Source organism: Saccopteryx bilineata, chromosome 11, assembly GCF_036850765.1.
Source record: "Saccopteryx bilineata isolate mSacBil1 chromosome 11, mSacBil1_pri_phased_curated, whole genome shotgun sequence".
NCBI classification, from domain to species: domain Eukaryota; kingdom Metazoa; phylum Chordata; class Mammalia; order Chiroptera; family Emballonuridae; genus Saccopteryx; species Saccopteryx bilineata.
The window spans coordinates 70,681,096-70,709,036 of record NC_089500.1 but is presented as its reverse complement, the minus strand read 5'-3'; the positions used below and the strand labels follow the sequence as shown (position 1 = coordinate 70,709,036).

The 27,941-nt window shown below is 54.6% G+C and overlaps 1 protein-coding gene across 1 annotated transcript in view; it reads left to right on the top strand.

Moving 5' to 3' along the window:
• The window catches only part of SLC6A17 (solute carrier family 6 member 17), a 46,560-nt gene extending 19,009 nt beyond the window's left edge, over nucleotides 1–27,551 (top strand). Inside the window, exons 4-12 of the mRNA XM_066246890.1 lie at nucleotides 1,489–1,615; nucleotides 2,666–2,847; nucleotides 4,261–4,371; nucleotides 18,290–18,531; nucleotides 18,784–18,976; nucleotides 20,737–20,929; nucleotides 21,177–21,336; nucleotides 23,107–23,269; nucleotides 23,725–27,551. Coding sequence (XP_066102987.1) covers nucleotides 1,489–1,615; nucleotides 2,666–2,847; nucleotides 4,261–4,371; nucleotides 18,290–18,531; nucleotides 18,784–18,976; nucleotides 20,737–20,929; nucleotides 21,177–21,336; nucleotides 23,107–23,269; nucleotides 23,725–24,093 — 1,740 coding nt within the window. The 3' untranslated portion in view covers nucleotides 24,094–27,551. The remainder of the gene's footprint in view (nucleotides 1–1,488; nucleotides 1,616–2,665; nucleotides 2,848–4,260; nucleotides 4,372–18,289; nucleotides 18,532–18,783; nucleotides 18,977–20,736; nucleotides 20,930–21,176; nucleotides 21,337–23,106; nucleotides 23,270–23,724) is intronic.
• Nucleotides 27,552–27,941: the final 390 nt, after the last annotated feature.

Here is a 27,941-nt window from a genome sequence, read left to right as displayed (position 1 = left end):
TCAGGAGCACGTTATTTCCCTAACTGGGAGCTGCCTCCACTGCCTGCAGCAGGAATACGTTTGGGATTGTTCGTAAGGAGGAAAGGCTGGGACATGTTCACAGGGGGTGGGAGGGCACCTGGAATATCTCTGCTGGAGTTCTCCGGGGACATGTGGACCACCCCAGAGACCCCGCTCTGCTTGCCAGCCCATTGGATCCCCGCGAGGGAGGCCCTTCCTCTTTCCTTGGTTAAAGAGTGCTTCAGTGGGGCAAGCGGGAGGCAGGAAAAGGCAGCCCCAGGGCGCGGGCTCTCCTTGCCGGTGTGCTGTGCTCATGCGCGGAGCTGGAGGAGGACTCCAACAGGAGCCAGCCCCGGAGGGGGAGCTTCGTGAGGGCCCTCGGCTCACCCTCAGGGCATTGCTTGGCGCTCTGGGTGAGGACACCCAGCCTCCCGCAGGGACAAAGCCCACAGCTACTCACGCTCACTCCTGGGATAAAAACTGGAATCTGCTTCTGGAATGGACTGAGGGTTCTGTCAGGTACGGCTGGTTCTGCCAGGTCAGCCCCAGCCTGGCTCAGGCAGAGGCCGGAGGAGGGTCTGTGCAGCTGCCCCTCTCGTGCTGGGCGTTGCCTCAGCACAGGTGGGCAAAGCCAGGTACAGCCCCTCTGCTGGGGCTGTCCACGAGTGTGAGTGGGCCCTCCCTTGGAACAAAAGCACCCGAGTGAAGAAAGTGGGTGTCCCCCTCCCTCTATATCCCCTTTAAGGTGCTGCGGGACTGTCTGCTCCTGCACACCGGGGCTCAGGTGACATCACTGAAGCCAGAGGCCCTCAGCTGTCACATCAACCAGCAGTGTCACTGATGCATGATACAGCCAGGCCCCGGGAGATAGAAGGGACCTGTCACCATCCATGCAGCAGATCTGTGTATGAGAAAGCCTTGCTTTCAAAGAAATACCTGGGCCCCTCAGTTCGAAGAAATTAGAAGTGACATCCTTTTAGAGGAGAGAAATGAGAACTGACATCTTTCTAGAGGCAAGCTGCAGACAGTACCGGATGTAAGTCCCGAGAGAAGGGTGGACACAGGAAACCAATAAGAAGCATCCAGAAAATTCCAGAAAGCACCATGTCTGGGCATATGGACTCCCGAGGCCAGGGCCGTCTTGGGGGCAGCTCTGGAATTGCGCTCCTCAGTCATCAGGAAATGATGGGGAAGTGCTTTGAGCATCTTAGAAGAATCTCAAACTGGAAAGGATTAACATATTAAGAATTTATTGCTTAAAGGAGAGAACTTTAATATCAGAAACATTCCTCTGTGGATGCTTTGAATACCAGATGAACGGAGGATTAGGAGGGGCCTTCGGCTGCCCGATCTCACCCCTCCTCCCCCTCCTCCTCCCAGGTTGGGCTCTGCTGTGTGCAGCCAGCCCAGCACTGCGCCTTGGGGGGAGGGGACAGGTGGGGCGTTCCCCACCACCGCCATGACCCTGCCGTGGCCCCTGGTCCTCAGGTCTGCCTCTTTGTCGGGCTGTATTACAATGTCATCATCGGGTGGAGCATATTCTACTTCTTCAAGTCCTTCCAGTACCCACTGCCCTGGAGCGAATGTCCTGTCATCAGGAATGGGACCGTGGCAGGCAAGTACGGGACCCCCTGAGTATGCCCAACTGGGGACCCCGGTCAGCCCTGTCCCAGGAAGGAGTCAAATGAGCCTCAGAGGCTTTGGCACAGATTTGGGATTGCATTGACTTGCTGTGTCACCTTGAATAAGACACCTGCCCTCTCTGATCCTCATTCCCCCTTCTGATGCCCTTTCTCCAACCTGTCCCATGGGGTTCTCGTGGGGACTAAGCGAACGAGCGAGTGCAGTAAAGCTCTGGAAATGGAAACTTTTCTTTAGTTGTTAATGACTACTCTGTACTTCTTAAATACCATCCTCTCTGGAAACAGTCTTCGTTTGCATACCATTTCTGTTAAGGGCTGGGTGATTTATCCCACCTCCCAGATGGGTAAACCGAGGCCCAGAAACAACGTTCCCATGGCCACACCGCTGGTTTAACCCAGGGATGGGAATCCGGGTCATCAGCTCCCAGCTCAGCACCTTCCTGAGGGGCTAGAGCAGTGGTCCCCAACCCTCGGGCCGCGGACCGGTACCGGTCCGTGGGCCATTTGGTATCGGTCCACAGAGAAAGGATAAATAACTTACATTATTTCCCTTTTATTTATATTTAAGTCTGAATGATGTTTTATTTTTAAAAAATGACCAGATTCCCTCTGTTACATCCGTCTAAGACTCACTCTTGACGCTTGTCTCGGTCACATGATACATTTATCAGTCCCACCCTAAAGGCCGGTCCGTGAAAATGTTTTCTGACATTAAACCGGTCTGTGGCCCAAAAAATGTTGGGGACCACTGGGCTAGAGGCCAGTTCCACCTGACCCCTCCTGCCCTCCACAGATGGACGTGGACAGCGGGCGGCACAGGTGGGGATTTAAATCATTGTGTCCTGACGCCACCCTGACCCTGTCGGGAGCCCCGGAGTCCCCAGGTCTGCCAGGTCCTAGTTAACCCAGAACAGGCACACCCCACCCCCTGCCACGCTCAGCTGTCCCCTTGCCCACTGCTGCCCTGGGGGACGAGCAGGTGGCCCTGCAGCCTGCCTCTGAGACCTTTGCTGCTGTCACAGTGGTGGAGGCGGAGTGTGAAAAGAGCTCGGCCACTACCTACTTCTGGTACCGAGAAGCCTTGGACATCTCCAACTCCATCTCGGAGAGCGGAGGCCTCAACTGGAAGATGACCCTGTCCCTCCTTGTGGCCTGGACAATTGTGGGCATGGCCGTCGTCAAGGGCATCCAATCCTCGGGGAAGGTGAGTGGGGAGGGGGCACTGAGACCCACACAGTCTGGAGGGTAGGCTGCTGAGGAGTCTGGGTCGCCCCCGCAGGGTCCTGGGGGTGGGCGTGGCCTCGGGGTGACTCAAGATGAGGACATAGCCCCTCTGAGGAGGCGGTGGTGGGCAGCCCCTCTGAGGAGGCGGTGGTGGGCAGCCCCTCTGAGGAGGTGGTGGTGGGCAGCCCCTCTGAGGAGGCTCCACACAGCTGTCAGCGGGCGCCGACCAGCCAAGCCCCACACACCTCCTCCGTGCAGCACAGCTTAGATCCCCTTCAGATACGGGCTCATTCACCTTTGTCACGTGTCAGTGGTTACAGACTGCCAGGGCTGGGAAGGATGTTAAGGATCCTGGAGCCAAATCCACTCATTGTTCTGATGAGGAAACTGAGGCCGAGAGAGGGGACAGCCCCTCGCCTGAGACCACACAGCCAGTCTGTCCCTCAGAGCTGGACTCAGCCCTGGCCGTCTGCCCGAGGCCCCAGGGTCTTTACCAGACTCAGCGAGCAAGGAAGCTAAGCCTTGGAACAGTAGCACGGTCTCAGCCACCTCCTCTTGCCTCTCTGAAGGCCAAATTGTGACTGACACAAAATTGTGTCACTTATCAGTGTATGAATGCATTTGATCCACCATGAGTTAGCAGTTACTGCACCCATTTTATAGACGGAGGTGGAGGCACACCAAGGCTAAGTAAAGAGCCCAAAATCACGTGCTTCATAAGTGGTGGAGCCAGGATGAGAACGCAGGTGGTCTGGCTGCGGACACGCACGCTCCTAACCTTCACACCACGCAGCGCGAGCAGCCCCCCGACTTGTGTCAGCGCAGCACACGTTGCGTGAGCATCTTCTTTGCGTGAGGCTCTGTGCCAGGCACATGGGGATGTGGAAACACACATGTTAGAAAATAGCACACAATTTATAATCACAAGAGGCAGGACCTTCTTTTGATGTTTTTGCTTGGGAGCCATGACTGTAACCTCCTGGATGCCTTCTGTCAAAGGAGCTGTAAGGACAGGGGAGATCCTGGGCGGGGGGAGCACTGAAGCCAGGGACACGGAGCAGGCACAAAGCAAAAAAATGAGGAGCAGAGAGCAAAGGGTTCCTCGCCACCGTGACGGGTCTGGGGGTGGGGAGGCCGCGGGCACAGCCCCGCCGGCCCTAGAAGGAGAGAACCAGGCCCAGCCATGCTGACTCCAGCTTTTCTGTGCTCCTGTTTGTGCCTTGGCCCCAGGCCAGACGTGCAGTGGGGTTGGCCCCGTGCCCAGGGGTCCCAGGGCTCGGCTCTGCTCTCAGCAGCTATCAGAGGCCGTTCATGTGCCCCAGCTGTGAGCAGGGAGGGGGGTGCCAGCCGCAGGAGGGCCCGGTCCCATGGTGGGTCCCTGTCCTCTCTGCAGGTGATGTATTTCAGCTCCCTCTTCCCCTACGTGGTGCTGGCCTGCTTCCTGGTCCGGGGGCTGCTGCTGCGAGGGGCTGTCGATGGCATCCTGCACATGTTCACTCCCAAGGTAGGCATCCTGGGCCACCAGGGCTGCACGGGCTCATCAGCCTCATGCAGGGCCGCGCTGGCGGGGGACCTGCTGTGGTCAAACCCTGCAGGGACGCGCTGGAGACGAGGACGGGCCCCGCCCTCAGGGTCTCCAGGGGACGGACATCACATTCGTTTGGGTGAAATCAGAAGCAAGCTTCAGAGAGGAGGCGACATGTGAACTGAGCCTTCGGGAGCAGATAAGATTTCAGTGAGTGTCAGGAGGACATTGCAGACAAAGGAACTGCATGAGCAAGCGTGGAAAAGCACTGGGCGTGCTTGAGGTGACAGTGGGAAGTCAGGTGTGGCGGGGGCGCGGGGAGAGGGAGCCATGTGGGTTTCAGGAGGTGCTTCTGTGACTGCAGAAACTAGGAAGACACCTAGAGAAGAAAGCCCCCCAGGAATCCCAGCACGTACCCAGACCAAAGGAACAATGTTACTTTTATTAAAGATAATGGACCCCATGGGTAGTGATTTTACCCTCATCTCATCCATCCGCATCTCATAGAATCCTCCCAGTAGCCTGGCGAGGGGGCCGAGCAGGACCAGAGTACCCGTGTCACAGGTCTGCACGGGAGTCCTAAAGATGGCCACCCAGGTTTCCTCCCGGTGGTCTCTCCAGCCTCCGCCCCTGCCTTTCTGTGCCCTTCCGAACCACTGGGCACAGCTGGCACGAGCCAGTCCACTGAGGAGTAAAGGAACTTCAAATGCAGGTTGGGATGTTCTTCAAGGTGCCCCAGGCAATGTAACTAGTGATCCCGCTGGGCAGGCTGGGAAGTCCGCCTCCAATGCCCGCTGACCGATCAGCCACCAGCAGGGCCTGGTGAGACTCCAGTCCACAGGCATGGGTCAGAACCCTGCTAGATGATGCCTTTAACATTGTTCACACACACACACACACACACACACACACACACACACACACACACAGAAAGCTCATACAGATGACGCAAGGGGAAGAATTTCCTGATCTAGTGGGGTTGGAAATCCCCATCCTCTCCCCTGCCGTGCACCTGTGACAGCGCCTCGTGGGGGGGGTGGCCATGTGCGGGACACACACGACTCCATATACACCAGGCGGCAGAAACCGGCCCTCGGCATGCTGGGAAGTCACTTCTGAGCTTTCCCTGGGAACAGCCACGGTGGTCCACCTTGTGAAGCACTTAGCGACTCTCCGGAAGCATGAGGGTGACTCCTGGGCAACGTGGCTGGTGCAGGGTTGCTGTGACCACGTGGTGTCTGACAGAGGAGAACAGTGCAAACCTGGTCTCCTTGGGGGAAACCAGCCATGAGAAGAAAGCCAACTGCTTTATGGAGTACTTCAGCTGCATTTCTAGAATCAGCCTAATGCGCACACCGAGTCTTTCGGTGGTATCTTAGTAGTAAACTTTATGAGGAAATGATTACTCTGGAGATGGCCATCCATGTGGAGAGTCACGCCGGTCTCCAGAGGGGCCCTGTGGTGGTATTGGGAAAGCCCCGTGTTTAATTCCAGGAGCAAGGGAACCCACTGGTGACATCGGCTGCTGGCCCCGGCGCACACACTACTGCTCCCCGTTTGATTCAGACACTCTTTAAACACCTTTTTTATTTATGAATTATCTCAGGCATATAAACACATACATAATAATATAATAATCATTCTTTTTCTTTTTTATTTTACTTAAGTGGGAAGTGGGGAAGCAGAGAGACAGAGATAGACTCCCGCATGTGCCCCAACCAGGATCCACCTGGCAAGCCCTCTACCAGACGATGCTCTGCCCATCTGGAGTATTGCTCTGTTTCTTAGGAACCAAGCTATTTTAGTGCCTGAGGCAAGGCCATGGAGCCATCCTTAGCACCTGGGGCCAACTTGCTCCAACTGACCCATGGCTGCAGGAGGGGAAGAGAGAGAAAGAGAGAGAGAGAGAGAGAAGGGAGGGGGGGGTGGAGAAGCAGATGGTTGCTTCTCCTGTGTGCCCTGACTGGGAATCAAACCCAGGACATCCACACCCTGGGCCGACTCTCTACCACTGAGCCAACCGCTCAGGGCCAGTTAAGAAAGAAAATATTCTTAAGAAAGAAAATATTACAGATGTCATATCATTATAGCCCAACCTGATCCCATTCTCTCTCCTCAAAGATAAGCACTATCCTGAATTTGGGATTTATCCTGCTAACACATTAAAAATTTTTTTTTGTAATAGATATATGTATATCCATAAATAGCATATAGACATTTGTGCATACTTTTAAACTTTACAGGAATAGCATCATATATGCAAGCTAGAACAACTTGCTTTTATTTTTGCTCAACACTGTTTTTTGATATTTAGCTATTGTGATATGCATAACTCGAGTGCATCTATTATCGCTGCTGCATATGGTATTCCACAGTAGCACTAAACTGCAGTTGATTTATGCATTCCCCAGTTGCTGATCATTTTAAGTTTTTTCCAGTGTTCATCATTGTTAATGCTACGATAAACATCATTACACAGGCCTTCATGTGCACAAGTCTCTCTGGAGTGTATGTGTTTAGGAGTGGAATTGCTGTCCCAAAGCGTATGCGTATCTTCAGTTTTACTAGATGTTGGCCAAATTGCTCTCCAAAGTGGTTGCGTCTATTAACTCCCACCAGTTGTATAGGAGAGGCCCAGTTGCTGCACATTTGTTTATCTTCAACTATTGTCAATCAAATGGGTGCAAAATGGTTGATGTGCACTTTGAACGACAGGGACCCTCCTTTCCAAAACCCTTTCCTGGATGTTCTGAGAACCATGTCATCCCATGTTAGCATCTGCAGAGGCCAGAGTCTTCACAAGGTGAAGTATAAAGAAATAAATCCGCCTGACCAGGTGGTGGCGCAGTGGATAGAGCGTCGGACTGGGATGCGGAAGGACCCAGGTTCGAGACCCCGAGGTTGCCAGCTTGAGTGCGGGCTCATCTGGCTTGAGCAAAGAGCTCACCAGTTTGGACCCAAGGTCCCTGGCTCCAGCAGGGGGTTACTTGGTCTGCTGAAGGCCCATGGTCAAGGCACATGTGAGAAAGCAATCAATGAACAACTAAGAAGTTGCAACTCGCAAAGAGAAACTGATGATTGATGCTTCTCATCTCTCTCTGTTCCTGTCTGTCTGTCCCTGTCTATCTCTGCCTCTGTAAAAAAAAACAAAACAAAAAAAAAAAACAAAAAAAAAAAAAAAAAAAAAAAGAAATAAATCCACGAGGCTGTAGAGGAACCAGGCCACCAAGAACCAGCAGGTGTGGCCCCTGGCCCACGTAGCTCTGTGACTTTCAGTCCGGCTGCAGTCTGTGGGGCCCATGTTGAGACCTTGCCCACTGAGCAACAGTTCTATGGGCCGGCTCCTGCCCTTGACCCTGGAGGGATGTGTGAGTAAGGAAAGGGGGGCTGAGGGCCTCAGAGGTCAAACTCCTCCAGCAAGGATCCCCTTCACAGCCTGTGCCACTGTGAGGCAGGCGAGGCCAGTGGTCATGGCTGCGGTGAGGTTACTATGTACAAATCCTTCCAAGTCAATTGCAGAAAGACCCGCTCCCGGAAACAGTCGTCTGACAGCCCAGTCACGGCCGACGACTGTTGCGGAGCTGGGACTGTTTCAGCATAGGTGAGTGTGAGGGTGAGATGTGAGGACGCTCACAGGCGAGTTCTCGCCGGGAAGGGTGCTACAGGGTCAGGGTCGCGGTTGCACAGGCTGCGTGTGCGCTGCCCCAATCAGACTGACCACAGTATCAACGACAGGGGTCCTGCCACTTGGCAGCCATGGCAGAGTCCAAGACTTTGGGCCAGGACATCTCAGAATCCTGAAAGCAGCAGGGTGTCTCCATGGAGACCCTGAATGACCTGGACGGTGCTCCCTCCTCTCAAGTATCCCAGCAACAAGAGATGACCCACGCTGTAGGACAGGCGTCCCCAAACTACGGCCCCCTGAGGCCATTTATCCAGCCCCCACTGCACTTCTGGAAGGGGCACCTCTTTCATTGGTGGTCAGTGAGAGGACCACTGTATTTGGCAGCCCTCCAATGGTCTGAGGGACAGTGAACTGGCCCCCTGTGTAAAAAGTTTGGAGACCTCTGCTAAGACCTGCACTTTCGGTCCATGACTCCACGCAGTGACTGAGGGTGGCGAATACCATGATGACCAGTAGTAGCACTTTTGCTGGGACACTATCTCATGTTAATGGCTAATGAACTTTTTGGAATTCTTAAGGCCCCTTCTCTCCTGATGACTTTCTTCCCATCCAGTGAAAAACCCAAGTCAGTGTGGGGTGCCATGCAATTAAGCATATGACTTGCTCAGCAACTTACAGTGATGGATTATGGTAGATTTTTTAACCCTCAAAACTTCAAGGAGATGTTTATCACAAGTACGAGTGCTCCTGTCCTTCGGCCCAGCGATTTCACTTCCCGGTATTTGTCCCGCAGATGTGCTCATCCACGAGCAGAGTGATCTGCGCACAGTATTGGTCGTCACAGCATTGTGTTTTAGTAGCAAAAGATTGAAAACAACCCACATGACTTTTGTTCACTTATTTTTTTCATTCAGCAAAGGTTTGCTGAATGCCTGTTATATTCTGGGCACTGCTGTGGGTCCTGGGACCCAGCAGTGAGCAAAGCAGACAGACTTCCTCGCGTGTTGGTGGAGGGAGACAGCGTAAGATGGAGGAAATGTTGGGTGGTGTTGGTGAGGAGAAGAATAAAGCAGAGAAAGAGGGTTAGGGGCATTGGGGGAAAGGTTGCTTTAGAGAGTGTGCTCAAGGAAGGCCTTGCTCAGAAGATGACATTGAGTGAAGACCCGAGAGAGGTGAGGGAGCAGGCCCTGTGGATGTTTGGGGGTAGCGCATTGCATCATTGCAAACAGAACAGTCAGCCAGAGGCCTTGAGATCGGACGTGTCTGGTACATCCAGGGAGGCTAGTGTTGCCAGAGCGGGCAGGGGGAGCAGTAAGACATGTGGTCAAGGGCCAGTGGGAAGCCACATCATGAGGGTCTTACAGGCCAGGGAAGGGCTTTGGTGTTTATTCTGGGTGAAAGGGAAGCCATTGGAGAGTTCTGAGTAGAAGAGCAACATGATCTGACTTCATCTTCGAAGGATCACTTCGGCTGCCATTAAGAATCTGAGGGGTCAAGGGCAGGACAGGGAGACCCACTAGGAGGCTGCACCCAAGTGCTACATAGAATTCATTTCAGGTGAGAGGTGCCTGTGATTGGAGCCCAGGTAATGGCGATGGGAATGATGAGAAGTGGTCAGAGAGGATGTAGGGAGGAAGAAAAGTCAACCGAATTTGCTGTTGTGTTGGATGTGAGGTGTGGGAGAGAGGGCTTAAGGATGACTCCAAGACCTTTTTCCCGAGCAAGTAGAGGGATGGAGTTAACATCAACGGATCTGGGGAGGATGGTGGGAGCAGCAGGTTTGGCAGGGAACACCGAGAGTGCCGTTCTGAATGCGACAGATCTACATGTCTAGTAGACACCCAGGTGGAGATGTTGAGTGGGTGGTTGGATAGGCGAGTCTGGAGGTTGGGTGGAAGTATAAATTTGGGGGTCCAAGAATTTAAAGCCATGGACTGGTTCCAGCCACCCTGAGAGGGAAGGTAGACAGAGACGAGGTCTGAGTGCTGAGCACTGGAGTCCCAGAGTTTAGAGGTTGGGGGAGAGAAAGCCAATGAGGGAGGAGGGGGAGGAGGAAGGAGACGTCCATCCCCCAGACAAAGTGGAGAAGGTGCTTTAAGAAGGAGGGAATGGTCAGCCACATCCAAAGCTGCCAGGAAACTGGGTAATGAGGATTGAGAAATGGCTGATGCGCTTGGCAACAGAGGGGTCCCTGGTGATCGTGACCAGAGCTGTTTTGTTGGAGTGCTGGGGACAATCTCCTAGTAATGCGTTCAAAGAAAAAATGGAGGTGAGAAATTGGAGGCCTGTAATATAAACCACTTATTTTCAGGAGTTTTGCTGTAAAGGAGGGAGGCAGAGACATTGAGAAATGGGGCGTTAACTGGACAGGGCCATGGGATCAAAGGTATTATTCAGAATTTTATAGGATGATAAAAATAACCGATTACCCATGGCTGGTGAGAATGTGAAACAGTGCAGCTGCTTTGGAAAAACAGTCTGGAAGTTCCTCAAAAGGTTAGAGTTAGCATATGACCCAGCAGTCCCACCCCTGGGCGCCTACCCGAGAGAACTGAAAACACATGTCCACACAAACACTTGTACGCAAGTGTTCATGGCAGCATTGTTCGCAAGAGCCAAAAAGTGGGAGCAGCTCAAATGCCCATCAACAGATGAGTGGAGAAATAGAGGATAGTATATCCATCCAGTGGAATTATTAGGCAGCCATAAAGAGGAATGAGGTACTGAGCCATGCTACAGATGGGTGAGCGAAAGAAGCCAGTCTCAAAAGACCCCATGTTGTATGATTCCATTTACACAAACGCCCAGACTAGGCAAATCTATAGAAACAGAAAGCAGGTTAGAGGATGCTCAGGACTGGGGGATGTTGGGGAGAAATCTAGTGTGACTGTTAATGGGTATGTCCTTTCTTTTCGGGGTGATGAAGATTCTCTAAAAGATGGTGGTCATGGCTGTTAAATTGTGTGTTGAGACTCAGTTTCCAATGGGGGTGGTGGTGGATGGAGGTCTTCCCACACTTTCAACAAGCAATTCCCAGAACACCAGCTGGGTGTTCAAGAATTCAACTCAATTCTGAAACTACCCAGAGATAGCATCAAATTTTACAGGTTAAGGGTTCAGTCCTACAAAACTGCCCCTCCCCTCTCAGACGCCAGTCACAAGCTGAGGTTATCTGTACTTCTGACCTATCCCAGCTATGAATAAGAGGTTTCCCACGACCCCCTTCTTGGGTTTGATTAATTTCCTAGAAGGGCTCCCAGAACTCAGAGAGGCATGTTACTTACTAGATCACTGGTATACTATAAAAGGATATCTCTCAGGAATAGCCGGACAGAAGGGCTGCATGGGACAAGGCAGGGGGGAGAGGGGGCGGGGCTTCCTTGCCCTGCAGGTGAGCGACTCTCCTCACCTCCACGTGGTCCCCAGCCTGGACGTTTTCGGGACCTGTCCCCTTTGGTTTTTACAGCAGATTCATAATATAGACAAGAGGGATGAAACCACTGGCCATGGAGAATTGACTCAAGCTCTAGCCCTCTCCCCTCCCCGGGAGGTGGCGGGGGACTGAAAGTTCCAAACCTCTGATCCCAGAGTTGGTTCTCCTGGCAAGCAGCCCCCACCCTTACGTGCTCCCACAAGCCACCTCACTCACCTAACAAAAGGGCACCTTTATCATTCTCCACACTTAGGAATTCCGCAGGGTGTCAGGAGCTGTGCAGGAAACTGTGGATGAAGTCCAAATAGCTCACCAGTCACAGTCCTCTGCTCTACTGAGACCATGGAATCATACACTTTAAAAAAAATCCAGCTAAGGGGGAAATTGATGTTGTCAGAGAGAAGGCAACCAGTGTCCTTGAATAAGCAGGAGAGAGGGGACCCAGTGCCCGAGTGGAGGAGTTGATCTAGTGGGGAGCACACACTGTCCCCACAGGAGCAGGGGGACGGGCCGTCCTGTGGGCTGAGACGCGGGCAGCTGGCGCCGTAGTGTGGAAGTGCTCACTGCGGGCGTTCTCTCCTGGTGGGGCCGTTTTTCTCCGAGACGTAGAAGTGAGCGTGAAGTAATTGTGCAAGGGGGGCAGTGCGTGCGGCACACAGGACTCCTGAAGGTTAGGGGTTGGGAGTATGCGGTGACGTGGGCCAGCCTGGTGCCTGGAATGATCACGTGTTGTACAATGGACGGTGCTCACTATGTGCGGGGCCCTGTAACAAGCACCTTCCGTCTATTCGCTCACTTAGGTTCATACCGACCCTCGACGTGGGCATTACTAGGACCATTTTGCACGTGGGAAACTGAAGGACAGAGAGGGTACAGTCACTTGTCCATGGTCCCACCTGACCAGGGCCCCATGGTTTCTCCAGCTACTCGGGGCAAGCCCTGAGTAGGGGGAGGGTTGGACGGCACCAGGGTGAGGAGCTGGTCACGTGGTGACAACGGAGAGACTGAAAGGGTGGACCATCCGACTAAGCCGGTCAGGAAGGGAGCGGAGGACACGAACGGTGAGCGGCGGGGAAGGAGAGGTAGGTCCCAGTGGGGCTGAAGACTGTCTGGAGTCAAGATGCCAGAGGAAGTGGGCTGGAAAGACGGAGTGCTGCGGAGTGTGCGGTCCTTAACACCGGAGCTGGAGCTGGAGCTGGAGCTGGAGCTGGAGCCGGAGCTCAGATAGTATGATGGAGGGTGTGGTGTGACCAGAGGAGTGGGGGAAGGGCAAGCTCGGGGTAAGGGCGGCGGTGACGGGACCAGAGGCAGCCTGGTGAAAGGGACACGGGTGTCAATACTGAAGTCGCGGGGATGACGGCAGGGGCTGTCCTGAGAAGGGAGGAGGCGGTGCGCAGTGGGATGCCGCGTAGTGACCGGGAGAGGCGGCAGCACCCTGGCCACCTCCAGGCCCCAATGTCCCAAGGGTGTGCCGGAAAGGGACACCCCAGGGCTCAGGGTGGCACCGGGTGTGCTCAGCCCTTCCCCCTGCGGCAGGTTGCCTGGGAGCTGTAGCCACAGGGCAGAAACGCCAGCCCTCAGCCCCTCTTACCCCCCCCAGTCCCAGTCCAGCGAGCGGACTAATTAATGGACCCCTGAGGGTGGGGTCCGGGCAGTGCCCAGGCTCTGCCGCGCTCGCCAGGTTATTCTGACGGCAGCCAGGCAGGCGGGACCCCGAAGTGAGCAAGGAGGTGAGGAATCTCACCTCCAGAGAAGGGTGTAGAGGTGGGGGACGTCGCTGGCGTCAGGCTGAGTCCCAGGTGCTGGGTGACAACTGCCAGCAGTTTGGCAGAAGTGAAGGCTTGAGTCAGAGCAGGGGACCAGTCATCTGGGTGCAGTCCAGGTGGAGAAGGGTGACCCTGGAGTCATGGACATCTCGCAGCAGCCGAGGTACATGGGGCACAGGGACTGAGGGGCCTGCCTGGTGGTCCCTGAGGCAGCCCATGGGGACAAGCCGGGGAGGGGCGAGTAGGCAGCTTGGCAGGAGCCCCGGAACTCTGCGTTCCCAGCTCCGTGCACTGAGGAAGCGTCGAGGCCAGAGGCTCAGGAGGGGGGAGAGCTCCGTGGACGTCTCTGGTGTGGACAGTAAGGGAAAAAGGGGGAGGAATATACACACACAGGTGTGTGCACAGATACGTGCGTGTATATGTATGTATAATGGCTGATGTGTGCATTAAATATCCCCTGAAAGGCACACAGGAACTGATGCCATGGTTATGTCCAGGGAAGGGGAGTGGAGCGGAGCGGGACACAGAGGTGAGCAAAAGGACCTGACTGTGGACCCTCTTCCGCCTTTTGAGCTTTAAGCCACATGACTGCATTACTTACAAGCAGTCACGAGGAAGAAGCCACAGCTGTCTTCCGGGCTGGGGCCGGTACCAGCTGAGCCTCGGGCACTGCCGCCTCTGGGCCCTAGACAAGGGAGCAGTTCTGACCAGTGAGCCAAGCTGGCCACTGGGTCAAGGGTCTGTTAATCCTTAGGGAAGAGAAGTGGGGTCCGTGCAAGTCCTGAAGGCCCAGGGGTGGAGGTCAGTGGTGGCACTCGGCTCACGCAGCTAAAGCAAGGCTTCGGAGTAGGATGATCGGGTGGCCTAGCCTTGTCCCCAGACGGTGAGCTCTGCAGCCGGGTGAATGGGCCCCAATCCCAGCCCATCTCTCAGCAGTCAGAGGACAGGTTCCTTGGCCTCTTGGGGCCTCAGTTTCCCCAGCTGCAATATGGCGTGAAGCATGGTGGCCCCGTCGCAGATGTCAGGAGGGCGTGCAGGACTGCACGCTGCACACTGTGAGCATTAGCTATTATTACTCTTGTCCCTCGTGAAGGTGTCACTGCTCTTAGGCAGTGGGAACCTGGCACTCCAGTGCCACCTGGTGTCTCGTGGTCCCATCTGGCTCTCACACGGGCAGGTGCTGGGCAGTGCCAGGGAGCAAGGGCTTGTGCCTGTCACAAAGCTGCTCAGGCTGGGCGCTCCGCAGCTGCTCCTGGATTCAGAAAACATCTTCACGCCGCCGAGTTAGACTCCATAAAACACCTCATCCCTGCGTGAGGAAGTGACTCAGCCATTGTGCCAAGGAAATGACAGGAAGCCATCACCCGGTTTGGGGGGGCGCCCCGAGAAGGGTGAGCCTTGTCTTTGGTTTCCTGCCTCTCCTCCTGCAGTCACATTCTGACATCTCGAAAGGATGCTGAGCTTCCTGTGGCCGGGCCATGGGCTCCTTCTTTGTTGACACTGTGATCAGGACCATGGTGAGAACATGCACCACCACCCCCTGAAACCCTGAAAGAGCCCCTTTAAGTTCAGGGAAAACAGGCGTTCAGTACTGACGGTGCCTGAGTCAGCTCACCTTAAAACAGGTCAGCCTTTGCCTGTCTGTCTCTTTTGTCGTCCCCCCCACCTCACTCTTTCCTTCTCTTCCGGGTCCCAAGTGCTGCTCATAGAAAGATGACGGCAGGTGGGCTCCATCCCTAAGAAGCACAAAGTGTTTAAAGAGCTGTATTGACAAGAGCTGTGAGAGCCCAGGACCTTGACTAGCTCTGCTAGAGGCAGTCAGGGAATGCTACAAAGAGGAGGTGATAGGCCCTGGCCGGTTGGCTCAGCGGTAGAGCGTCGGCCAGGCGTGTGGGGGACCCGGGTTCGATTCCCGGCCAGGGCACATAGGAGAAGCGCCCATTTGCTTCTCCACACCCCCCACCTCCTTCCTCTTTGTCTCTCTCTTCCCCTCCCGCAGCCAAGGCTCCATTGGAGCAAAGATGGCCCGGGCGCTGGGGATGGTTCCTTGGCCTCTGCCCCAGGCGCTAGAGTGGCTCTGGTCTCGGCAGAGCAACGCCCCAGAGGGGCAGAGCATCACCCCCTGGTGGGCAGAGCGTAGCCCCTGGTGGGCATGCCAGGTGGATCCCGGTCGGGCGCATGCGGGAGTCTGTCTGACTGTCTCTCCCCGTTTCCAGCTTCAGAAAAAAACCCAAAAAACAAAAAAAAAAAAAAAAAAAGAGGAGGCGGTATATTTGTGCTGAGTTTTGAGATATAAATAGGAGTTTACCAGAAAGTGAGTAGGAGGGAGGATATTCCAGGCAGAAGGACTAGCCTGGGCAAGAACCACAGGTGGGAGATCAGGTGCTTTTAAAGTGTAGTAAGTTCACTGCAGTCAGCATGTTCAGAACAAAGCGGGAAGAGATTTTCCGGCTGACAGTGGGGACCCAACAAAGACTTTTAAACATGCAAATGACGTGACCAGAGCTATGTCCATCTCCGCCTGTGCTCTGTTACAAAATCTTTTGCTTCTTTATAGTTAAAACTCACCAAACTACCCAGAGCCCTCCCACTAGGTCCAGCTTTCAGACTGGTAGAATGGCCATGATTGACATCTATTACATCAGTGACTTTTCCAGTTAATAGTTTCGGACCGCAGTTGGCCATAGGTAACTAAAACCATGGGGAAAAAAAAACGCAGGTAAAAAAGAGGGAACTACTGTGTTTTTTTTCTTAATGATCTTCAGATTTCTATTAGGAGCATGTATAGGCCCCCAGTTCCTTATTCATAATGACCAAGTCCAAATAGCCCTGAAAAACAAGTGTTAATTTCTTTTTTCTCTGGAACTCATTTCATGGCAAAATGACCTGAACAGATGTGAGGCTATTTCTAGTCTTTATTGATTCACTTGCTGTGAATATTCATATTCTGCGGCAGAAATTCAAATGTTACAGGTTAGTCTCAGACCCCGCCTGGGGCGCTCCGTAACTCTGTGGTTCATGCATCATACGTTACCTTTCTATAATAAAATTGGAAACAAAAGTCTGCTTTCCACAACCAGCCCGGCCCTGGGGCGTGTCGATGAGAAAATGGGGGCCTGTGTTACTTTCAGAATATGAGGACCCGCTCCGTTTCTCTGGTGGTCTCGCTCTCCCTGTTCCGCTGTGACCATTTGAAACCGCTTTCACCTGTCTGAGCGTCCGGCCCTTCCCTCCCAGCACACCTGGACCCTAGCAGGTGACCACCTCCTGCTTTACAGGCCAACCGAGTCAGGAGATGGTGTTAAGGAGGGCACCATGGCCTAGCACCAGATGATCTGTATTCTAGAAACTCCTCTGGCCCGACTAGCGAGCTCCATGACTCTGAGCAAATCATTTCACCTTTGGGCTTCGCTTGACTCTTTCAAAATGTGAGTAATAATCCCTGATAAGGTCAGCAGCGTTTTTCCCGGATTAAATGCTGCTATGCGCCAGACATGACTGGTGACTTTAGTGCCCCCCCCCCCGTCTATTGCGGGGTTGGGTTCTAGAACCCCCCATGATAGGTGAAAATCCGCGAAGTAGTGACCTTATATTTATTTTATTATTTATATATATTTTTTAAGGCTTCGTGAACCCTCCCCACACTCTTATAAACCTTTCCCACACTCTTATAAACCTTTCCCACACTGTTATTAACCTTTCCCACGCTCTTATAAACGCTTCCTATGCGTTTTCCATACGTCTGAGTCTTTGTCTACTCATCTGCTGTATGCTACATATTTTATTATTGAGACTTAATATTCTTTTAATATGTTTTAATTAATTTTTATATTGTTTTCAATTTTTTAGGCTAGAAAATGCTTATTTTACTGCAAAAATAATTAAAATAATAAATATCTAAAAATACCTATATACCGCAAAATCCCACGTTATAGCAAAAAAAAAAATCCGCGATGCAAAATTAGATATATACAATTTAAAGATCTGCGATACAGTGAGACCACGGAAAGTGAACTGCGATATGGCGAGGGCGACTGTATACGTTTGACACTCACAATCCCTCTTTTCAGATGAGAAAACTGAGGCTCATAAAACAGACACTACAGCCCTGGCCAGTTGGCTCAGTGGTAGAGCGTCGGCCTGGCGTGCAGGAGTCCCAGGTTCGATTCCCGGCCAGGGCACACAGGAGAAGTGCCCATCTGCTTCTCCACCTCTCCTCCTCTCCTTCCTCTCTGTCTCTCTCTTCCCCTCCCGCAGCCGAGGCTCCACTGGAGCAAAGTTGGCCCGGGCGCTGAGGATGGCTCTGTGGCCTCTGCCTCAGGCGCTAGAATGGCTCTGCTTGCAACAGAGCAATGCCCCAGATGGGCAGAGCATCGCTCCCTGGTGGGCGTGCCGGGTGGATCCCGGTTGGGTGCATGCAGGAGTCTGTCTGACTGCCTCCCGGTTTCCAGCTTCAGAAAAATACAAAAATAATAATAATAAAATAAATTTAAAAAAATAAAAAATAAAAAAACCCAGACACTACCATTTGCCTAAGTCTTCTCAGTTAATTAACAATGGGCTTCAGATTTAGAGTGGGGGGTCTGCCTGTCTCGAAAGCCCTGTGCTGGGTCCAAGTCATGGACCGCACCGTGAGTGACAAACAATGAAAGGAGACCAGATGTGAAACACTTTGGAAACTGCCCTGAGCCGGCTAGATGCTGTTGTGTTTCAGTTCCTGTCCGGTCTGAGAGCAGATAGGGGGATGGCAAGGCTTCCCCCCGCCAGGGGGTGTCCGGGTTCTGTGCTTTGGGGTGGGCGGGGCGAGGTGGGTTCCTCTGTGAGCTGGAGCGTGTAGATGGAATGAATGAACGTGTCAGGTCTTTTATTTCTGATAGAAGGGAGAGCGAGTGGGTGGGAGGAAGACGTTGGTGTCTTTTTTTATGGTTTGAGGTGGAAGAAGTCTCAGGGAGACCCTGGTGTTCTCTGTTGGAGGCTGAAGAAGGGGAGTGTGGTGGGAACTGCACTGCACTTGGCTGAAACGATGACTGTGTGTCTCTGATCTTTTCCCTGCCACGGTCCCCTCCCGCGTAGCTGGACAAGATGCTGGACCCGCAGGTGTGGCGGGAGGCGGCCACGCAGGTCTTCTTCGCCCTGGGGCTGGGCTTCGGGGGTGTCATCGCTTTCTCCAGCTACAACAAGCAGGACAACAACTGCCACTTCGATGCTGCCCTGGTGTCCTTGATCAACTTCTTCACCTCGGTGCTGGCCACCCTCGTGGTGTTTGCTGTGCTGGGCTTCAAGGCCAACATCATGAATGAAAAATGTGTGGTCGAGTAGGTGGCCTCTCTCCTTCTGTCCTTGCCCCTCCCTGTCCACCCTACCCAGGAGGGGCAGGGGGGACTGTGGGTGGGGGGAGTCCCTCTCTTCCTGGGCTGGAGGATGGAATCAGAGGAGCTCTATCCCGAGTCCTGGACCCCAAGGACAGACTCACAGATGTCTCTGTTGATGCTGGGTGCCTGGGAGGTGCCCCCAGGATCATGCTCACCTCTGCCTTTTTACCTGGTCCTTGCCCCTTTATGCTGCAGGAATGCTGAGAAAATCTTGGGCTACCTCCACTCCAACGTCCTGAGCCGAGACCTCATCCCTCCCCACGTCAATTTCTCCCACCTGACCACCAAGGACTACGCGGAGATGTACAAGGTCATCAAGACGGTGAAGGAGGACCACTTCTCAGCCCTGGGCCTCGACCCCTGCCTGCTGGAGGACGAGCTGAACAAGGTGGGCAGGCGGCCCTTCCCAGGATGGGCCGGAGGCAGACAGGCCATGGGTGCTGGGGCTTGGGTGCAGGTTCCAGAAAGCCACCAGGGACTCATTCATCTACTTGATAAGCAAGGAGGGAGAGACAAAAGGCTTCAGCCCACACCCCTGCCCTGGGGTAGGTTGAGTCTTGCTGAGAGGACGAGGTTAATACCCATGTCACAGAAATCATAGGGAGTGTAAGGGACGACCTTCAGGTTTATTGAATGGGCTTCCTGCGTGCCAGTCACTGTCACCTGTCATCCACTCAGGACAGTGCCTATACCCAGCACACAGACAATAACTGTTTACATTAGCCACTGCCCTTTGCTGCCTGTCCCCTTTGTCCCTCGTGACAGTGCCCTGAGTTGAGTGTTAATATTGTTCCAATTTTACAGGTGAGGTGAGTAGCCTGTAAGTTGGCAGCTGGGTCAGGGTCTCATAGCTAGTAGGTAGGGGAACGGGTCCCCAGTCTCTGAGTCAGCCCTCGATGCTTCTGCCACCTCCCCCAGCTGTCCCCATGGCCCACTCCACTCTCAGGGCCACAAGGACCCTCAGCCCCTGGAGGAGGGCAGGGGGAGACCACCCCCTCGTTAGTGTCCAGGCCCAAGTTTGGATACCTTGCTCTATTCCTATTTGTATAGCTTCAGACTTTCACAAAAGACTGTCCTGTTAGAGGGGGAACAGGAGAGAGGGCTTTGGGTCCCAGCTGATGCCAAGGCTCTCGGAGGGCAGAGCCGGCTCCCTTCCCCCTGAGCCAGCACTGCGCTGCTCCAGGGGGCCAGGGAAGGTGACACCCCCTGTGACATGTCTGAATGCCACGTTAAGTCAGCTGCCTTTTCCAGTCACCATCCCAACGCCGAGGGAACCCTGACCCGAACCCCCTGATCTGTTCCCATGTGAGCAGGAGCAAAAGGGCCCTGTCTGGGGACCCCTGCCCTGTTTCTCCCCCAGGTGACTGGCAGCATCAGAGACCTCCCTCTCCCATAAGACCCTGCCCCATTCTCATGGGCGCGGCCCGGTCCTCCCATAAAACTAAGATCATAGCATTTTTTTATATGCTACAATCTTGATAACATCCAAATGACAAGAATTACACACTCACACAATTAGAGAGGTACTCCCTATAGTCACCATATGTTACAGGACAGTGCAGAAGTGATGTCAGTGAGCAGCCTGTGGTCAGTTGACCCATGAGCAGGGGCCCAAGCATTGGCTTCCCATCAGAGTCGCCTAGAAGCCTATGAAATCCCAATACCCAGCTTTACCTCCAGACCAATCAATTACTTGTCCCTGGGGTGAGACCCAGGCATTGGTGTTTTTAAAGGTTCCACTATAATTCCATGGGGCAGCTGCGGCTGAGATCACTACATTAAGGTCTGGGTTTCAGAGCTGGGAGCAATCAGGGAAGACTGCTTAGAGGAGGCATGTCTTGAGCTGGGTGTGTTTCTAAAAGTGGGCCTCTTCATCTGAATTAACTTGGGATCCTTGTACAACTTTTCGATTCCAGGCCTCACAGCTGAGCTACTGAATTGGTTGGTGACTTACTCCCTTTGTGGGGATGGAGTCTGATGTCCACTCAAATTTGAGACCCACTGGCCAAAGCAGCAGGATGTAGGCGGGGTGGGGAACCCCAGGAAAGAGGAAATAGTTAACCCTAACGCTCAGAGATGATGAAGCAAGGGGCTCCAAGGGTGGGCACGGGCCCTGCTGGAGCCCTCACCCTCCGCCCCCACTCACAGTCCGTGCAGGGCACGGGCCTGGCCTTCATCGCCTTCACCGAGGCCATGACGCACTTCCCCGCCTCCCCGTTCTGGTCCGTCATGTTCTTCCTGATGCTCATCAACCTGGGCCTGGGCAGCATGATCGGGACCATGGCAGGCATCACCACGCCCATCATCGACACCTTCAAGGTGCCCAAGGAGATGTTCACAGGTAACTCCTGGCAGCCTCCGCCGGCCTGTGGGCTGCCCTTGGGGACAATGACGAGGTTGTGGCTCTGACTTAGGAACACTGGGTTCTGACTGAGTCATTCCTGACCCACAGGGCTGGGCCTGCTGGAGGGTGGGCTGTAGGCCCGATGGGGGTAGGGGTGGGATGGGGAGGCCTGGGTGCCCCCAAGACCCCCGGGCCCCGCCCACCTGCGCCTCTGCCCCCACACCGGCCTCCCGGCTCTCTGTAGTGGGCTGCTGTGTCTTTGCATTCTTCGTGGGGCTGTTGTTCGTCCAGCGCTCCGGAAACTACTTTGTCACCATGTTTGATGACTACTCGGCCACCCTGCCACTCACCATCATTGTCATCCTTGAGAACATCGCTGTGGCCTGGATCTATGGCACCAAGAAGTAAGGGGGCCATGGGGAGGGATGAAGACAGGAGGGGGGATCTGACCTAGCTTGACTCCCCCGAGAGCGTTGTATTCCCGTGGCTGCTGTGGATGGGGCAGGGGGTCCTAGTCAGAATGCCAGAGCCGAAAGTACCTTACAGACCATTTAGGGAAACTGAGACTCAGAGAGGACATCACTGCTCAAGCTGGTGAGAGGCAGAGCCAGGCTGAGGACATGAGTCTCCTGGGTTCAGGACCCGGCAATTACCCTAAACTGCCTTAAATGATCATAGCACCTTTCTCAGGTACCAACCCCTCCGAATTCTGCGAAGCTTACGCACCTAGTGGGTGAACCGGGGCCCGTGCCTTGCAAGCACTCATCTACTTCAGCAGCCTAAGTCCACAGCCGTACGGCTATTTACATAGGGGTGTGAGGCAGGGTGTGGTTTGGGCCCTGAGTTTTGGGTTGCATGGGTAAGAATCCTGCAATAAGAAAGGATTGGGTCTCGTGGTCTGAGCCCAGGGCAGACCTAGACTCACTGTCAGCTGCTGGCCTCAGTCCTCATCTAGGAACCAATCTGGCCTGACCTGTGGTGGTGCAGTAGCTAAAAGGTCAACCTGAAAGACCAACATCACCAGTTTGAAACTCTTGGTTTGCCTGGTCAAGGCAAATAGGACAAGCAATCAATGAACAACTAAAGTGAAACAACTATGAGTCGATACTTCTCACTCCTGCCTCTGTAAAATCAAGAAATATACTTTAAAAAAAAAAAAAATCTGTATGGCCAGAATGCCCCAGGACTAGGTCCCTATCACTCAGTCAGCAAGGCCAGGGCTCCACTAACCCACTCAGCCTGGCCCTCCTGTGATGTCTGGGCCTCGTCTTAGAATCAGGCCCTCCCACCGCCCCTGACTTAGTCCCTCACTTCCCAGGAGAGTGTAGGAGGGGCGGGTGGTAAGACAGAATATTATTTTTAAATGCATACGATAAAGTATAGAATGTTGTACAGGCGATTCGTTATTTTGAAAATGAGCAAAATAATGTTTAATCTGAGGTGGAATATCTGTCTGTGTGTACTTCTATTTTTGCTGCATTAAGTTACAAGATCTAGCTATGGGTCTAATAACAATGGTCATTTCGAAGTAGCAGTGAGCATAAATGGTATTTGTAGGTATCTTCCGTTGTAACGTGAGGTAATACCTGAGCTTTAATCCGTTGCTGGCAGAGTCCAGGTATTGTTAATGCTACTGTGGTTGCTTGTATTTATATTTATAATAGAAGGAAATGCAAGATTTCAGTTAGGTGTTATTGAGATAAAGATGATTTTTTTAAAAATGCCATTCATTGACACAGCCTGCAAGCCCCACAGAATTCCACCCACAAAAGGGGTAGTTAGTTAGAAACCTTCTGGACCCTGGGGAAGGTGCACTTCCACCTCTTTGCCAGTGGGGGGAGTCTAGAGCTAGGCCAGTTGGGACTGGGGGGAGGGTGGCCCAGAGTACACAGCCACCTGGTGCCATCTGCCAGCCTCGGCTGTGTCCATGGGTTGTGTCATACCCTGGGTGGGGTGTGACTTGATGTGGTCAGAAGAGGTTAGAACAAGACAGGAGAGCCTTCCCAGAGGCCAGCTGGGCCACAGATAATATACCAGGAGCACTGAATGCGAAGAATGGAAGAGCTGGGGAGGGATGGAATGATCAGTGAAGGCTTCCTGGAGGAGACGGCTATGAGGGAATGCGCAGGCGCGGCATGGGTACCAACTCCTGGCCCCTCTGCTGCCCCGGGCAGGTTCATGCAGGAGCTGACGGAGATGCTGGGCTTCCGGCCTTACCGCTTCTATTTCTACATGTGGAAGTTCGTGTCTCCGCTATGCATGGCTGTGCTCACCACGGCCAGCATCATCCAGCTCGGGGTCACGCCCCCGGGCTACAGCGCCTGGATCAAAGAGGAGGTGAGGGGTGGCAGCCTGGAGCCCCACGGGCACCTTCCCAGACTTTGAATGTAACAGGTGATAGAGAAACCCTTATAGGACAGCTGCTGTGCTCCAGGCCCTGCCCGAGGCATGGCACACCTGACCTGTAACCTTTTATAACGACCCAGAGAGAGGTGGCATTTTCCCTATTGTACAGATAGGGAAACCGAGGGTCAGAAAGATTAATGCACTTATCCAGTCTTTCTAACCCGTTTTCATCCCCATGTTGGGGAGTGGAATCACCCATTTTTTTCCCAAGTGCGGAAACTAGGATGCCGGTGACCGGCTACCTCAAGTAGCAACCCTTATTGACCGTCTCCTCCACCGGTGCCAGGACTGTGGGAGGGAAGTGGGGAGAGGGCAAGAAGGGGTGGTCCCGAGCGATGGGGCTGTGGCCACGTCGGGCAGCAGCCCTCACCCTTGTCCGCCCCTAGGCTGCCGAGCGCTACCTGTATTTCCCTAACTGGGCCATGGCCATCCTGATCACCCTCATCGTCGTGGCCACCCTGCCCATCCCAGTGGTGTTCGTCCTGAGACACTTCCATCTGCTCTCCGACGGCTCCAACACCCTCTCCGTGTCCTACAAGAAGGGCCGCATGATGAAGGACATCTCCAACCTGGAGGAGAATGACGAGACCCGCTTCATCCTCAGCAAGGTGCCTAGCGAGGCGCCCTCCCCCATGCCCGCTCACCGCTCCTACCTGGGGCCTGGCAGCACGTCGCCCCTGGAGCCCAGCAGGGACCCCAATGGACGCTATGGGAGTGGCTACCTCCTGGCCAGCACCCCTGAGTCGGAGCTGTGACCCTCCCGCTCGCCTCTCCCTCACACCAGGCCAGAGCCCGTCCCAGCCTGGCCACTCCTTGGGGGGGGGGGGGGAATCTGCCCTGCCTCTTCCCCCACCCCAGTCCCGCCAATCCTGCTCCTTAACCTGAGTGGGGGCCACACCATCTAACCCTCTGAGATCTTCTCACCAAACAGCAGCCGCATAACTGAAACAGTCCAGAAGTTCTGATTCCCAGCACAGGGGAGACTCCACGTGGCCCCCTGGGGGTCACGCCATCCTCCTTCTCTCCCCCTAACCTGCTACCTGCCACTCGTAGGTCTCGGAGTCCCTCTGTGCTTCCAGGTGGTGGTGGGGGGGAGTGACAGGCACCGGGCGGGGTAGGGGATCCCAGAGGCTGCCTGAGCTAAGGCTGGGGACTGGGGATGGGGCAGCTGTGCCAGGACTCGGGCTCTGGCTTGGGCTGGAGTTCTATTATGAGGCAGATGGTGTCCTGGCCACCGAGGTGGGAGGCTCCCCCACCCCCAGCTCTAGCTGTGATCTCCGGCGCCCTAGGCCCTGTCTGGGTTGGTGGGGCGTGCTCCTGCATCTTGCCTGGAAGAGTGAAGACTAGGCTTGAACTCCTCCTGCTTCCATTAGGGATTAGCCAACCCCTGTCCTCTCCACGTGCCCAGCCCCATCCTGGGGCCCAGAGTGGTGGCCTCTGTCTTCTCCTTGAGGTTTCCAGAGCACATGTGTCCACAGCACAATTCGGATGGTTTGGAGCACAATTGCAAAGCACACCCCCTCTTCTCACCTGGGGCCCAGCTTTCTGTCTACTGGCAGCTTCTCCCCTGGAACGGGGTCCTGGGTTTCAGGGACCCATACCCCTCACACCTGGGGAAAGACAATTTCACTGTCCCTTTGGGCCACTACTCACCCTCTGTTGTGTAAACACAGCTACCTAGGTGCACATTGTGCACTTTGGAAACCTTTCCCAAGCCACCTGGCCCATGGTAGGCAGGGCCACGGGCAGTGCTGAGGACACTGAGGGTTGCCAAAGGGAAGAGGGGCTGCGTCTCTGTCCTGGGGCCCAGCCCCACAGCACCAACCCCCTCTTACCTTCTGGCCGACCCTGGAACAGGGCTACTTTCAGAGTGCTGACTGGGATTAGAACCTGAGGGGAAGGCGGTGTGCACCGCAGTGGATGGACCAATGGGAGGATGGATGGGTGGTTGGACGGACAGGTGGATGGGTAGGTGGGCGGATGGATGGATAAATGATGGATGAGTGGGTGGGTAAGTGGATGATGGATGGACGGGTGGATGGATGAATGGATGGATGGATGGAAGGAAGACAGGCAGGAAGGAGGAAAGGAAGGAAGGAAGGCAGCCAGTCAGGAGGGCTAGGACAGCAGACCTCTGAGAGCTGTGGTGAGCAGGGAGGGAAAGGTCACAGACTAGGTCTGCACACCTTGCAGAGGGTCCTGAGTCACTTGTGACTGACTACCCTCAGCACTGAGGGTTCGGGGATGAGCACAGACTAGGCCCAGGGTTTCCTCCTTTACCCCTGAGTCCCTTGCCTGGGGACCCACTCCTCCCCCACTGCCTCCCTTTCCTGCCCTCAGCCCCACCTGCCTTCCTGAGTGTGAGGGATGAGAGAGACCCACAGCTCCCTAGAAACAGGAGCCTTTGGAGCACGCCCTCCCCCCAGGCCCCTCACCTGCCAACACCTCCCACCTGGCCCCATGCCTAGTCTCAGCTGATTTAGCAACAGGAAAAGCAGGGCCCCAGGAGAGACGCTCAGCTATATATACTCCTCTGTGTATTCTATTTCTATTGTATAGTCAGTCTGTACATGTGGGTGTAAATGCCGTTAAATGACAAACCCAATATTATACTGTGGCTGCAGGACTATTTTCATCCTCAGTGCTGCACAGATCTATTTTCATTGTATATTTGATATATTTTTAATTTTGTAGCTTGTGGCTAGGCCAGGCCCCAGCCTGCCAGCCTGCACAGGGTTCTGAGCCGGGCGTCTGCCTGGTCCCCGAGGGCTGGGGCACGCTCCTAGCCTTTTGCGGTGTCTGCTGTGTTAGTCGTAGGGCCCAGAGCTTGGTGCGCGTGCGTGCGTGTACGTGTGTGGTGTGTGCACATACGTGGGTGTGGGTGTGTGTAGGGTGCTGATTTGTGAATCCCAGTGTTCACCAGGTTCCTGGGGCTCCAGCTGCCCTCCCGCCACCCCTCCCCTTCCCCCAGCGTCCCCCCTCCCCCTCTCAGCCAAGCCGAGGGCAGGGCCTGCGGGAAGCCCCTGGTGTGGGGAAGACAGCTTTTCTTGCTGGTGACTCATTGCCTTCACACCACTGGGCTTGCTAGAAACCGGGAAGGGGGGACCTTTCTCGGGAGTACCCAAATTTATTTTCTGGGCAGCGTCTTGCTGCCACCACTGGAGTCACAAGCTCTTCATCCTGAGGAAAGTCCTGGATTCTTAAGGTGGTGAGACTCCCGGGAGGGCGTCTCACGGCGCCTTTGTCCTGGGTTTCTTTGAGCCGGTCCTTGCACTCCGGAGGGAACTGCTGCTGGCCCTGTGACGGACACCCGCCTCCGCTCACCCCTCAGGGGCGCCGGAAGGGGGCGGGGCCGGGAGGGGAGGGGCGGGGCCTGTGACCAGGGAGATTCCAGCCCCAGCTTTCCCCCGGGAAGAGGAAGCAGCCCCGTACCCTTGCACAGGGTCCCCCCTCCCACTGGCTTTGGTGCTGTCCACGCAGCGCCCACAGAAGAGGGAGCGAACCCCAGGGCAGGGGTGCGCCCGAAAGGGTCCCCGTCCCTGCCCTCCAGCCCAGTCACCAGCTGTTTGCTCAGGGAGCCATCTCCACTGAGGCATCTTGAAGCCCAAGGTCCATGTGGAGCTGGACAGGTGGGGCACACCAGTTGATGCCAGTTAGGGTGGCTTCGCCCTCAGCAATAAATCTGCAGAGACTGTTGCTTTCTCAGCGCCGGGAGTGGCCCTCCTGAGTCAGCCGGCCACGGGCCCTGCGGCCCTGGGCCAGAGCTGCGTGGTCCCGGACCCCAAGCAAGCGGCTGGCAGTATTATGGGTAGGGGCTGCCCTCTGCCATCCTCACAGCTGCGCCCCTGCCATGGCCCCGCCCAGAGACTCCGCACGGTGGGATAGAAGAGACAACAGGCTGGAGGGCAAGCACCTGACTCCAGAGCATCCACGAGGCCCTGAAACGGCCTAAAGACAGGCTGGGGAGGGGCGCCCAGGGTCTCTCCTCCCCCTCAGCACGGCTTTCTACAGACCCAAGTACACACAGCAAGCATCACTTTAGGTTCTGACCCAGTTCAGAACAATTTAAGTCCTTGTACCCACGGCTGGCCAGAGCCTTGGGTCGGTCAAGACCACTTAGCCCAGGGAAGGGGACGAGGGATTGTCACCCTGGAGCTCAGCCTTCCTCTCTACTCCCCCCATGGTGTACAATAAAGTGTCTGTTCTTACCAACCCCCTCTTGCCTTTCTGCTCTGCTCAGGATTGGGGAGAGGGGGTGGGGAAGCGCTGGGTAGACCTGGGATGGGGTGCTGGGGGTGCGGCTGCTGGCTGGGGGCTGGGGAGGATGAGGAGGGACGTGTGTGTGTGTGTGTGTGTGTGTGTCCTTGTAGCAAGCGTTATTGGGCTCCAAGTACTCCACACATCGGATTTTCTGTGGTGTTCGCAACAGCTCTCTGCGAAAGATGCAGTTGACCCTTGAAGAACATGGGTTTGACCTGCATGGCACCACTTATATGTGGAATTTTTCATAATAAATATACCATCGGCCCTCTGTATCTACGGGTTTCACATCTATGAATTCAACAGCACATCAAGACAATTTTCTTTTTAAATATCTTTATTG